Genomic DNA, 14,894 nt, shown 5'->3' with positions numbered 1-14,894 from the left:
GAACATTAGAAATACATATGCATAATATGCATCTAGTATATTCACAATACGGTGCATTGTGATAGATCATATGGGATCACATGATGGCCATGCTGTGGATTTGTGCAGATATTGCATTGATAATGGTCGGTCTCTGATGAATTCAGTACCAGCCCAACCTTTTGGTGAAACGAGGAGAGTCATTTCATTTTTTCATGCATCAAATATACGGCACTGTTTCTGATCACACTCTTATTTCCCTCAACACTGCAACAAATGGCTGGTTGATGAAGTAAAAAATAAATGAAAACCTTTTCCCCCAACACTTGCGGTATGAGACTGGTCAACTATATGTAGAGACATCTATGCCGGGCCAATTTCCTATGAGCAGCGTGCAACAGACTGTATGTGCGAGTGAGTGAGGGAAGCAGAAACGCTGCCACAGCAGGCTACAGTGGAATAATTGGTACATCGGATATCGATGCTCTACGACGCAAAGCCAGAGAGAGGAAACAGACCATAATAACAGGAGGAGCGGTTGGGTAAATGCCAGGGAATCACAGCTGACCACAGAGAGAAGTACAGAGATGAGGAGTAGTAAAATAGGCAACATAACGAGCAGCGGGGTGAGTAAAAAGAAGCGATGAGAGATACATTTTTTTTATCTGTGAATGAGAAGGACAGAAATAACAGCCGGTAAAGAGATGTGAAGTAGCGAAAAGCAAGGAGTTAACGTTGGCCAAACAAGGTGAAGAAAGGGAGTGAGCGGAGGTGGGGAGGAAAATAATCATGACAGATTTTGACCATGAACATGAGTCCATCTGGGTTGCAACAGACGTAAAAAAAAAAAAAAAAGAAAGAAAAGAAAAGCACAGTGTGTTTGAAGAAGAACAGAGCCATGGAGAGGGTGATGGTCCATCTCAAGGCGGAGGCAGGAAATAACAAAGAGCGCTGCTCATTGCCGTTTCTTGTCCTCTTGACTCCGTGTCTGACCCCTGCTCCCTCTTTCACAGTGCGTGGTTTGGTTATGGAGCCCTCGGCAAGGTGCTAATGTTAAATCAGCTTTATGAAATCGTATGCTGCGTGGCTGGCACGAGGGAATGGAGCCTTAAATGAAGTCTCGCGGGTTGCCATTGAATCTTTATGCCCACCATCTGCTATCTGCTTTCACCTATCCTCCTCTTCTCTTCTCTTCTCTTACCAGCCTGCTTCTAACTTTCCTCTAATCACATCCAACCACTTTTTCTTCACATCTCGGATGCCCTCCCTTTCTCTTTACCTTCTACCATCCAGCCATCAACCCCACCTTCACCCGTCTTACGTCCATCAGTTTGATGAAACACAGAGTCCTAATTGCAGCGCAGCGTAGACACAAAGGGCTGGGTTGGGGTCATATTTAGTTAAGCTGCTGAAGGCTTTTAACGGAGAGACAGAGGGAGAGAGAGAAAGAGAGAGAGAGAGAGAGAAAGAGAGAGAGCTTTGTCGGCAGTAATAGGCAAAAGGAAAGGAGTCCAAGGAAGGATCAGAAATCATTTTACGGGTCATTGAGTCCTTTCTGCCACAATTTGCCTCGAGTTATTCTCTGGTAACCCTCGTTTATGTTGAGGTAAGGCATCGACCTTGAATGGTTACGGTTAGGATAGTTTGTCGGGCTAGATGGTAAGCCTCCGTTTGAGAATCGTCTGGCGACATTGGTGAGGTTAAAATAGGTCGTCGGGCAGCAAGTCAGGATATTCTGGCTTGATTTTAATCCAGAACACCGGCAGAGTTGTTGTCTGGAACGGACCTTTAAGGCCACCGTCACTCATTTTTGCTAGATTGTGGGTTGCATTTTGGGGTAACGTATCACGTGACCTCTCGACACGTGTCCGGTGATTGGGGACCGCTGTTCTAAGGTGTTCAGTGAGTTTTGTGTGGTTATTGTGGTTTGATGTGCCATTCCAATATTGTATGGACAGTGGGATTAGTGTTTTATGGGACTGGTTGTCTCAATCTAAATAAAACTTACATAGTTTAATTACCAGGAAGTCACACAGCTAAGATACCCTTTAAAAAGTCTATACAGGACTCTGATACTAATACTGGATGTGCCATGGTACAATGCAGGTCTTTAGAACTGGAGAATATAGATCACCTTTAACCTCCTCACAGATTGTGATAAAAGTCCCACTGCTCGTAAACCCCTTCAAGGCATGGTGTTCATGATTCATGCTGTTCATGATTGGAAGATGGATAAGGAAGGCTGTTCGGGATTGGAAGATGGACTATGGAGACATTACGGTATTTTCCCTGATATTCATGGATGATGCTATTAATCCAGCCTCGGTTGTGTCCGAGCAGCAACAGCTAAGGCGAGGCTTCCAAATCTGAGGCCATGCTTCTCTAGTGGAAAGATTTTTGCTCATCCCCTTATTGTGCGATGGGTTTGCTGCAGTCCCAGGTGGAAAAGTTCAAGTATCTCTCAAGAGCAGCTATAGTTGCAGCAGCTGTAGTATTATAGATGCCATTTGGGACCGCGATAGTAAAGAGGCAGTGAAACCTGAACGGGGAGGCTCGTAAGTCTCTCTTTTTTTTTTATATTACTGACAGATTTGAACAATTTCCGGTCGTGCAACACATGCTGAATCAATACGCTGACTTTTCTTTTTGTTTTCAGGGACTCGTTTATGCACACCCAAGGCACCAATAAATGGAAACAAATACATTTAAAGGTGATATACTTTCACTCTGACCAGCACATTTTCTGCCAGTTAAAAGCCAAATGTCCGAGAGAAAATGACTTCCTCTGATTTTATTATCATCCGAGCCAACCATGTCTTACCAGACCACTGACCACCTGAAATTGCTCCATAATTCACATGCTGCCACACACACACACACACACGCACACGCACACAAACACCGGGCAGAAAGTGACAGCAGCTGTGGCGTTTCACTCCAATAGGCTACAGCCGCTACATTACGTGATTATGCTTTTTTACAGCGTGTGCGCCGTCTGCCTCAAGCAGAAAAGATTTGCTCTCTCCATCTGTGAGTGCGAGGAGTGAGAACCAGTCTTCTCTCACTCTCTTTGTGTCAAGTCTAACGTCTTTCCTCACGCTTTGCTGAGGTCTGCCAGCTCACTGCAACAAATAGGTGTCATCATTTCCAGATCAACGTAAAAAAAAATTAAAAAAACTGTTGCCATTCTGACAGGTCCAAAGAGCAGCCCACCCACCGGCTCACACTGTCTCTGTCTCCTTCTGTCTCTATCTCCTTTCTGGCTGTCTGCTCATCTGTTTCGCCGAGATTGCCTGAATGTGGTCGGTAAACTGAATTACAGAGACGGTTTGCAGGAATGTAGGCCATTCTGGCGTTTTTCATGAATGATTTGGTACATTTTGTCTCATTTCTACTGCTTGAATTTCACAGGGCTCAGTGGACCTGCACAAAGTGGAAACGATGGCCGTGTTAAGATGAGGTTTTGTTACTCTTCTGTGGGCTCATCATCGCCATTTGTTCTGCTCACTACCAGCTGTGACGCAGGTTTGGTCCTCTCCTTTTTATACCTCAAGCAGTGCCCCGAAAAAGACAACGGATCGGGGTTTCATGGCAGTGTCGCGTTCGTCAAAGTCTCCGCCGCATGGAGAATGAGAGGAGCGAGAAGGGAGGCAGGCAGTTGGGGGGGGAGGAAAAGTTATTTTTATACTCCTCCCTTCCAGAGCCACCCCCTGCTCCTCTGCGCCCCATGCACAAACATTTTGGGAAAGCTTTCTGTACAGTATATGCATAGTTTTGTGTGTGCGTGTGTGTGTGTGTGTGGGGGGGGGGGGGTGTTTGTATGAAAGATTGATGTCGGCCTAAGTACCTGCCAAGCTGCATCAGGCCAGGCGCACACTGAGCGAGGGAGAGAGGGGGGGAGAGAAAGAGGGAGGGAGGAGCAGATGCCACAGAAAGAGATGCCTATCAATAATGCACCCTCCACTGAGTTCACGATTGAGGGAAGGGCAAGACGGGAACGCATGCAAGGAAGAGAGAAGGAGAGGATAATTAGTAAAGAGTTTGATTATGAGATGTAGTTATGGCGTGCAGGTATATTGTGCATGCTGGCTCACTATCACAGTGACGTAGCTTATCGGGGCTCTTGAATAGAACTGAGCCGCCTTAAGTTCAAATGTCTACTGTCACAAAGAGCCTTAAATGTTAACACCTTTCCTATGATGGCGAGTTAAAATGTCTACTTTCACAAAGAGCCTTAAATGTTAATACCTTTCCTACGATGGCAAGTTAAAATGTCCGCTGTCACAAAGATCCTTAAATGTTAATACCTTTCCTACGATGGCGAGTGAAATGTCTGCTGTCACAAAAAGCCTTAAATGTTAACACCTTTCCTATGATGGCGAGTTAAAATGTCTACTTTCACAAAGAGCCTTGAATGTTAATACCTTTCCTACGATGGCAAGTTAAAATGTCCGCTGTCACAAAGATCCTTAAATGTTAATACCTTTCCTACGATGGCAAGTTAAAATGTCCGCTGTCACAAAAAGCCTTAAATGTTAACACCTTTCCTACGATGGCAAGTTAAAATGTCTACTGTCACAAAGAGCCTTAAATGTTAACACCTTTCCTATGATGGCGAGTTAAAATGTCTACTGTCACAAAGAGCCTTAAATGTTAATACCTTTCCTACGATGGCAAGTTAAAATGTCAGCTGTCACAAAGAGCCTTAAATGTTAATACATTTCCTATGATGGCGAGTAAAATGTCTGCTGTCACAAAAAGCCTTAAATGTTAACACCTTTCCTATGATGGCGAGTTAAAATGTCTACTTTCACAAAGAGCCTTAAATGTTAATACCTTTCCTATGATGGCGAGCAAAATGTCTGCTGTCACAAAAAGCCTTAAATGTTAACACCTTTCCTACGATGGCAAGTTAAAATGTCAGCTGTCACAAAGAGCCTTAAATGTTAATACATTTCCTATGATGGCGAGTAAAATGTCTGCTGTCACAAAAAGCCTTAAATGTTAACACCTTTCCTACGATGGCAAGTTAAAATGTCTACTGTCACAAAGAGCCTTAAATGTTAACACCTTTCCTATGATGGCGAGTTAAAATGTCTACTTTCACAAAGAGCCTTGAATGTTAATACCTTTCCTACGATGGCAAGTTAAAATGTCTACTGTCACAAAGAGCCTTAAATGTTAACACCTTTCCTACGATGGCAAGTTAAAATGTCAGCTGTCACAAAGAGCCTTAAATGTTAATACCTTTCCTATGATGGCGAGTAAAATGTCTGCTGTCACAAAAAGCCTTGAATGTTAACACCTTTCCTATGATGGTGAGTTAAAATGTCTACTGTCACAAAGAGTCTTAAATGTTAACACCTTTCCTATGATGGTGAGTTAAAATGTCTACTTTCACAAAGAGCCTTAAATGTTAACACCTTTCCTATGATGGCGAGTTAAAATGTCTACTGTCACAAAAAGCCTTAAATGTTAACACCTTTCCTATGATGGCGAGTTAAAATGTCTACTTTCACAAAGAGCCTTAAATGTTAACACCTTTCCTATGATGGCGAGTTAAAATGTCTACTGTCACAAAAAGCCTTAAATGTTAATACCTTTCCTATGATGGCGAGTAAAATGTCTGCTGTCACAAAAAGCCTTAAATGTTAACACCTTTCCTATGATGGCGAGTTAAAATGTCTACTTTCACAAAGAGCCTTAAATGTTAATACCTTTCCTATGATGGCGAGTAAAATGTCTGCTGTCACAAAAAGCCTTAAATGTTAACACCTTTCCTACGATGGCAAGTTAAAATGTCAGCTGTCACAAAGAGCCTTAAATGTTAATACCTTTCCTATGATGGCGAGTAAAATGTCTGCTGTCACAAAAAGCCTTAAATGTTAACACCTTTCCTACGATGGCAAGTTAAAATGTCTACTGTCACAAAGAGCCTTAAATGTTAACACCTTTCCTATGATGGTGAGTTAAAATGTCCGCTGTCACAAAGAGCCTTAAATGTTAATACCTTTCCTACGATGGCAAGTTAAAATGTCAGCTGTCACAAAAAGCCTTAAATGTTAATACCTTTCCTACGATGGCAAGTTAAAATGTCTGCTGTCACAAAAAGCCTTAAATGTTAATACCTTTCCTATGATGGCGAGTAAAATGTCTGCTGTCACAAAAAGCCTTAAATGTTAACACCTTTCCTATGATGGTGAGTTAAAATGTCTACTGTCACAAAGAGTCTTAAATGTTAACACCTTTCCTATGATGGTGAGTTAAAATGTCTACTTTCACAAAGAGCCTTAAATGTTAACACCTTTCCTATGATGGTGAGTTAAAATGTCTACTTTCACAAAGAGCCTTAAATGTTAACACCTTTCCTATGATGGCGAGTTAAAATGTCTACTGTCACAAAAAGCCTTAAATGTTAACACCTTTCCAATGATGGCGAGTTAAAATGTCTACTTTCACAAAGAGCCTTAAATGTTAACACCTTTCCTATGATGGCGAGTTAAAATGTCTACTGTCACAAAAAGCCTTAAATGTTAACACCTTTCCAATGATGGCGAGTTAAAATGTCTACTTTCACAAAGAGCCTTAAATGTTAACACCTTTCCTATGATGGCGAGTTAAAATGTCCTTTGTCACAAAGAGCCTTAAAGTCTTATCAGTCTTTTCCCAGAGCAATAATACTTGTTTTAATGGTTTACATCTTTCTTAAATCAATTAATTGTGTGGCATTTGAACACATGAGACACTGGGCAATTAAAAACAAAACAAAACAAATACATCATCTTGCCAAAAAGAGATGAGCAACGATGACATCATGTCCCTACTGTAACGACAGAACCACGAGTCAAACAAGGCCTGTGCGTGCGTGTGTGTGTGTGTGTGTGTGTGTGTGTGTGTGTGTGTGTGTGTGAGAGAGAAAGGAAGACAGAGAAAGAGAGAGAGAGACATGTGAGTACATGAGCCATTAATTTCCTCCAGAGAGCTTTTATTCTGTTAATGGGGGAAGGGGAACTCGTTGTTCTTCATTATGCTTTAATTTCATGTGTGTGTGTGTTATGTATGTATCACATGCAAATGAGTAAGTGTGTCAGTGTGTCTACAGGTTAGAGGTGGGAGGACATTAGTGGTTTAAGTGGTGCCCCTGTGTGTGTGTGTGTGCCACTAATGTTAATGTGTTGCCCGCTCAATGAATAGCTTAGCGTGTTGCTGTCGCCATCAATAACGGTAGTTTTCTGTCTTGAGCTTTTAAATTGTAGCTCGGTCTGTGCGCTCCGGTAACTCCCCACTTCCACTTCTCTCTCTTCCTGCTGCTTTTGACCAAATGAACACTCTACAGAGGCTTCGATTTTGTAAGTCTTTATTTCTGATGGCGTTCAAAGTTGCCATGACAACTACTTTTTTTTATGGATAAAGGACAGCATGGTGATGGACAGGTTGCTAGATTAAGACCATGATCCAGATTGGGGGGGATGCCTGAGACAGGTGTCCGTCGAGCAGAGGTGAAAGCAGCTCCAGAAGCTTGAGACGATGTTGTGTTGCGATGTCACCGACGTTGTGTGGTTTCACACGCAGCTCCGTGACAGCATCCTGCGCCCTCTCCTAAGTCCTCCCTCCCTTGACTTTACCTCCACACTCTTTCTGTCTCCACTCCATTCTGTTTAGCCTCGCCCTTATTAGCAGCCCACTTTCACTCCTCTCCTTCCTCTCCAGCTCCCCTTGTGCCTCCGTGCAGCATTTCAGACCCCCCCCCCCACCCCTCCACCCCTTCCAGCTCTTGCATCCAGAGTCATTGAAATCAAGCGCAGCTGTAAAATGAGCTTAAACTGATAATCACCACCATTACACGCAGCCACTTAAAGGGGGAGTGATGCATGAAAGGGCCGCCCGCGAGACAGCACGAGTGGCATAAAGAGACCCGAATGAAAGAAGAGCCGAGTTGCTGCTCTTCTTTCTTTTTCTTTCTTCTCATCTATTTCTTTCACCACCACCAGCTTTGTTCTTGTCTCCCTTGTTTCTCTCTTCTTTCTCCCTTTGTTCGTGTGCTGACAACAATATGTGAGGGGGTTTCTTTCTTTCTTTCCAACAAAAACAAAAAAAAAAACTTTACACGGGTAAATGTTTTCAAAAAGACTCAATATTAATATTCAGCGCGGGATTTTTTCTTTTTGCCTGCAACGGCCTCTTGTGTTGTTTAAAATGACACTCCGCTTCAGACTTTCCTCCCTGTGACATTGACAGGTCTTCATATTTGTGCTGCTCATGCACGATTGTCCTTTGAGACACTGCTGGTGTTACACGCGCACAGACACACACACACACACACACACACACATCACTGCATGTGGCTGTATTTGCATGTTACACCATGTTCGTTACCCAGCACACACAAACAGAGCCGACGCCTCTCTTTCCTTCTTCTATTCCCCAGTCTGCACGGCTCCTGAGGGACTCTCATGTTGTTGTCTCCTTCAGCTCCCCTCCTCCCTCCTCCCTCCTCCCTCCTCCATCCTCCACCCTCCGTCCTCCCTTCTAACTCTCTTTCCCCGTCTGTTCTCTTTCCTTGCCATATCTGAGCCATCGCTTGCCACAGCCATCTTTTCTATTTTTTGCCTCTTTCTCCACCTTCGCCTATCTTACACGTTGCAGTTGTCGCTGACAGGCAGTTTCTTTCAATAGAAATTTCTCCTGCCACAAATATTTCTGTCGGCCTCTTTTACTCTTACTGTTTCTCTTCAGGGTTTCCTTGGAAAGAGCTGAGGGGAGAGCAGAGAACTGAGTGGCTAGTTAGGGATCCTACAGAGATACGACAGCCATTAACAGACCCAGCCATGACATCATGCAACATTTTAAGAGCCTGCGAGTGTCCTGCTTTAGCGAGCATATTATATTTGAGTGTCTGCGTGCGCCCCGTTGCGGTTTTCCTCATTTCCTTTGCAAATAGCAGAAACAGAAAGCCGCAGTAACTGAGCGACAATGTAACTGCTCGGTCTTTCCTGCTCCGCTCACAATGTGTGCTGCTCAGAGCGCAGCAGTAAACCTGTGTTGGACAGTAGCTGTCAGTCATTTTTATTAGGATAATATACACCGGGCGCAGTAAACAGTCGGGGCAGCTTCCTCATATTGAGTTGTAGAGTTGTTTGGTCTAGTCTCGGTCACCCTATAGTACATTTTCTCAGCATTGCACTGCTTTGATTTAAGGATTCATGTGGATCAATAAGTCCTCCCAAATGCACCTACTCAACCATATATTTTCTAATACATCGAATATATAAATCATAAACAACTAAAACCCTTATATTGCTCTCCAAATAGGTCCATTTGCATTCCTAGAAAGAATGGCCCACAGCTTCCTTCAGATCTTTAGTCGAGTGCCGATTCTGAGCCACTTATCTGCGAGGGTAATCCTTAATTGGAATTCGAGCCCGCCACGGACTGACAGAACCGACCTTGCACCAGCCTAGGTCCTGAATAATGGTGGCCGTCGGCATCGGTTTAATTGGATGGCAGATCTGAGATCAGCGCAGCACACTGCAGAGGGACTCCGCGTGGTGCACAGAGCGGCCTGGCGAACCTGTCTTTGTGGTTCTGTACAACCTGTGGCAGAGGGGGCCAACCTGTGGCAGAGGGGGGCCAACCTGTGGCAGAGGGGGCCAACCTGTGGCAGAAGGGGCCAACCTGTGGCAGAGGGGGGCCAACCTGTGGCAGAGGGGGGCCAACCTGTGGCAGAGGGGGCCAACCTGTGGCAGAGGGGGCCCAACCTGTGGCAGAGGGGGGCAACCTGTGGCAGAAGGGGCCAACTTGTGGCAGAGGGGGGCCAACCTGTGGCAGAGGGGGCCAACCTGTGGCAGAGGGGGGCCAACCTGTGGCAGAGGGGGGCCAACCTGTGGCAGAGGGGGCCAACCTGTGGCAGAGGGGGCCCAACCTGTGGCAGAGGGGGCCAACCTGTGGCAGAGGGGGCCCAACCTGTGGCAGAGGGGGGCCAACCTGTGGCAGAGGGGGCCAACCTGTGGCAGAGGGGGCCCAACCTGTGGCAGAGGGGGCCAACCTGTGGCAGAAGGGGCCAACCTGTGGCAGAGGGGGCCCAACCTGTGGCAGAAGGGGCCAACCTGTGGCAGAGGGGGCCAACCTGTGGCAGAGGGGGCCCAACCTGTGGCAGAGGGGGCCAACCTGTGGCAGAGGGGGCCCAACCTGTGGCAGAGGGGGGCCAACCTGTGGCAGAGGGGGCCAACCTGTGGCAGAGGGGGCCCAACCTGTGGCAGAGGGGGCCCAACCTGTGGCAGAAGGGGCCAACCTGTGGCAGAGGGGGCCAACCTGTGGCAGAGGGGGCCCAACCTGTGGCAGAGGGGGCCAACCTGTGGCAGAGGGGGCCCAACCTGTGGCAGAGGGGGGCCAACCTGTGGCAGAGGGGGCCCAACCTGTGGCAGAAGGGGCCAACCTGTGGCAGAGGGGGCCAACCTGTGGCAGAGGGGGCCAACCTGTGGCAGAAGGGGCCAACCTGTGGCAGAGGGGGCCCAACCTGTGGCAGAGGGGGCCAATCGTGAGCGACTCATCCGGTCATCTTTTTCAACGCGTCATGCATTCACGTAAATACACGTGCAGCTACTTAAAGACCCGAGGTAGAGGGTTTCTTTTCAACTGCGGCTCTGTATTTGTATTGACTACAAGTCACATTGTAGGTCTTTCTGTTTTAACACACCACTAAATGCTCTCTGAGCAACATGTTACGCTTTAGAGGTTGCTGGGTGGTGCATTTTGTATTACTTTAAATAGGCTAGCTATTTCTGCTTCCAGTCTTTATGCTAAGCTAATAGTCTAGTGTCTTAGTTACAGACACCTGTTTCATCTAAAAAGAAAGCTCAAAATTAGACAAACCAATAATCGCTCAAAGCACTCCTTGTTTTTTATTTTGTTGAATTAAACGTTACTCCCCAAACCAGAGACATCAATGAGTCAGTATTCTGAGAGTCTTAAATTATTCATGGCTCTCTACCAAAATGTGTTTTTACATGTCTGAGAGGGATTGAGAGGAAAAGCAGTGATTTGTTTTTTGCTTTTTTTAAAGTCAGTATATTGGATCATTGGAGTGATTAAATATTCCAGAATAACACAAATGTGACACGGCTGACAAATGAGATCTCGCTGACATGCTGTTCAAAATCCAGGGTGGAGCCGAGAGCCGACGTGAAGCCTTCAGCTCTTAATTATGCACATTGGATACTGTGCTCCTTATTTATTTGACCGTGTTCCCGGGGATTCAAACTGACAACCTTCTCTGAACCGTCTGAAGGATCACAGGGATGACAGACGGCGGCTTAAGGAGCTCTGGGTGCTGAGCGGATAGTCCCGTCTGTGTTTAGCTAAAAATCAATCCATCCAGCCCAGAAAACACGTGGGACACATGTAGAGAGTGAAACACCCAGAGTGGTGACAGATCATTTAACACCGCCACTGTGTCTCTCTTTCCTTCTCGCTATCGTCATCTTCACACTTGTGTCCCTATTATGTTGTTTATCTGCAACCCCCCCATGTCTGGGATGGAAGAGAACTACAATGATGCACAATTAACCCTCATTTCCACTCCTCAATACTGCTCCTCTCACCTTTATGCTAACTCTCTTTTCTTTTCTTTTCCCTCCTCCTCGTCCCATCCAGACTGATTTAGAGTCTCTGGACCCTCGTGGTCGGACTCCTCTCCACCTGGCTGTCACGCTGGGCCACCTGGACTGTGCCAGGGTCCTGCTGCAGCGCGGAGCTGATGTTAGCAAGGAGAACCGCAATGGATGGACCGGTGAGTGAGCGAGAGAGAGAGAGAGAGAGAGAGATAGATAATTATAGTAAGCAGCTCCATACTGGAGACAACTGGTGTTTTGAATTTCACACCAGAGGTTAAAAACTTGTGACCACATTTCCAATGAAAGCAATTAAAATCCACAACATGTCTATCTTTTTAATTGCTTCCTTTAGAGGATACAAATGTTGTGGAGTTTAATTCCTTTTCGGTGTCTGTCATTGCAAATAAACGTGAAAGCGAGCTCCACATGCATAGTTCATATGTGCCGTTCTTCACACAATTTGGCCCACAGTCACTTTAAGGCACTTATTTATAAATGATCTTCATAATTAGTAGCCAAGAAATAAAACACAAACTAAACACCGATTACCATGGATATAACCTGTAACAAGCGTGTGTTACCGCGGGTGGTATCCCCCTAGCACAGAGACACTAGAGACGAGAACTAGTTAGGTGTTTTTATTAATTTCAGGCAGATGCAGATGCGGTCTTCGTCGTGCTTTCCGCTGATCTGCTCCTGTGGACGCAGCGTAGGTCCGGCGCTCTGAACCCCTCTCCTTTGTCCACCTGCACACTTATAATGGGGAGCAATCATCGTTAGCCCCAGGTGAGGCCAATTAGGCCTCCACCTGGTACCGTTCCCTGAGCGCACTCCTCCATTCCCCTCTGCAGCTGAGCCTAACCACACCCCGCCACCACACTGTGTTATACTTAATGATCAATGTATGATGTAATGTATAATAATAATAATAATAATATATGTAATGTGCTTTATGAGTGAACAGATGGCTTTACTAGTTGTGTGTCTCTGTCTTTGTTTAAGTGAGCTCACTGAGACAAATTCCAATCAATCGATTTGTTTTATTGTTTAAAGAATATGTTCAGAAAATGTTCCACTTCTAAATAATATTCCTGCATGAGTGAGGGCCCAGAAGAGTTTAAGTTGTGGTCGTGGCCCCCCACGGTCACAACAAGAGCACTATGATAATATATAGTATGATTTATTACACACCGTATTTGCGTATAACAGCGTCCACAACATCATTTCCCACTGGCTCTATTTTACATTGATAACATAATGATGTTTGCAGATCTTTGTCCTCGTGATTGTTTTAGACCTCTCGTGATGCTTTTTCTTTACCAGCTCTTATCTGCCGGCACTGTGCAAATGTAATGTGGAGGTCTGGCAGTTGGAGACTAAAGAAGCATGAAATCAATTCCTTTTTTTTAAAAACCTTGAAATTATATTGGCTGATTTCCACACCCTCATCCTTAGGTTTCCTTTTTTTTGCACGCAGGTTTTTTTTTGTCTGATCAGTTAATTGCTATAAAATCAAATCTTTGTTATTGTCACGCTTGTTTCTGGGAGTCTGTGGTGCAGATTATCATTAGGTCATTTTTTAAAAATGTATTTTTCTTCTGATCTCTGATCTGATTACTGTGTCGTGTGTCAGTCGGTGAAACAGCAGCTCGTAGATTGTTTCAACCGTGTGTTTTAACCTTTACTCACAGGTTTGGTGTAAGAGAGAGAGAAATTAAACCTAATTGTTCAAGTGTAGAACAGCGTGTGAGATTAACAGCAAAGTGGCGATCTGTGGAATGACGGGCGCGCTGCAGTAATTGGTCGTACCTTTTCCTTTGGCCTACTTTTTGGCAATCCCCTGAATGCCCCCCTGAAATTGCTCATGGACATACATTTTAGATGAGGTCTGAGTGACTGGCTTTCTGTTTTACTCTTTCAGTTCTTCAGGAGGCAGTGAGTACACGAGATCCGGAGTTGGTGCGTCTCGTGCTCCGTTACCGTGACTACCAGAGGACTGCCAAGAGGCTGGCGGGCATCCCCGTCCTGCTGGAGCAACTGCGCCAAGTGGGGTTTTACACACACACACACACACACACACACACACACACACACACACACACACACACACACACACACACACACACACACACACACACACACACACATATACATTGATGCACACCTGCACAGACACAAACAAGCCTGTGAGCACAGACACAAGCACATCAAGGGAGTTTTTGAGCACAGATGCAGTCACTTGAAATGTAGATGAATCTTTTTCAATATTCACATCTTTGTTTGAGGCTAAACATATTATTGGTTAGTTTGAAGGTATTAATAACGTTGTGTACTACACCCAAACAAGGGAAATACACTCAAACGTCTCAATGCTGCAAAAACCCTCCGTCCCTGGGTAATTTTGAGTCATCGCTTTCCCCTGAAGGGGTACGTTGTGCCGCGCTTAAAGGCACAATAGCAGCGTTGGACAAGCGGAGAGCGGAGAGCCTGAAGGTTGGTGGTTATGAAAAACACGGAGGTGCAGCTGATAGTTGAAGCCACTGCAGCGGTAGAGCTGCAGAGAACAGTGGCAGAGATGCAGGGAACTGCCTGCTCCAGCTGGTTCCCCAACACACACACGCACACACACACACACACACACTAGCATACTCGCATTGTAGACACAACACCCTCGCACTTTGACAATGAGTACTCGCACTCGAGCACAGATGCACTTGCGAACATCGCACACCGCCCTTCCTCTGCTGCTGCTCCCATCCACATCATTGTCCTCCACCACTCCATCCATCATATCTATTATTAACCCCCCCCCCCACACACACACACAACCAATTCTCTGTGCCAGCTCCCCCACTTTGCTATTCCCCACTCTTTCTGTCTATCCGTCTCTAAATTCATCACTCTCTATCTCCCCAAATCTCTCTCTATATTTTCCTCTTTATCGATGCCAATTGCTCATCTCATTTGTCGCCCCCCCCCCTTCCCACACACACACACACACACACACACACACACACACACACACCCTGATGTCTTCCTCCTCTCTCTTCATCTTTCTGCCCAGGCTCAGGACTTCTACGTGGAGATGAAATGGGAGTTTACCAGCTGGGGTGAGTCCAGCCATGTACCGAGCAGTCAGAATTAATCATGGGCTGAAAGAGGCCTGTTTATTCCTGTTGTTCTGGACACTGATGCTCACACACTTGATGCATGTCTGTGCCTTTTGGTTTTAGAGTTAACCAGCTTGTGCCTTTGAGCTAAAGTGCTTTAGAAAACCACAAGTAGATGTCATTTCAGTATTAG

General features: G+C 45.5%; 1 protein-coding gene across 2 annotated transcripts in view; it reads left to right on the top strand.

Moving 5' to 3' along the window:
- The window catches only part of ankrd13b (ankyrin repeat domain 13B), a 30,635-nt gene that overhangs the window by 3,046 nt on the left and 12,695 nt on the right, over positions 1-14,894 (top strand). For both annotated transcript variants that reach the window (XM_034548553.1, XM_034548552.1), the window contains exons 2-4: positions 11,632-11,767; positions 13,513-13,637; positions 14,656-14,701. In XM_034548553.1, the coding sequence (XP_034404444.1) occupies positions 11,632-11,767; positions 13,513-13,637; positions 14,656-14,701 (307 nt within the window). The remainder of the gene's footprint in view (positions 1-11,631; positions 11,768-13,512; positions 13,638-14,655; positions 14,702-14,894) is intronic.

The sequence above is a fragment of the Cyclopterus lumpus genome, chromosome 13 (genome assembly GCF_009769545.1).
Source record: "Cyclopterus lumpus isolate fCycLum1 chromosome 13, fCycLum1.pri, whole genome shotgun sequence".
NCBI lineage: Eukaryota > Metazoa > Chordata > Actinopteri > Perciformes > Cyclopteridae > Cyclopterus > Cyclopterus lumpus.
The sequence above is the reverse complement of the archived record's forward strand: the minus strand, read 5'-3'. Positions and strand labels throughout refer to the sequence as shown.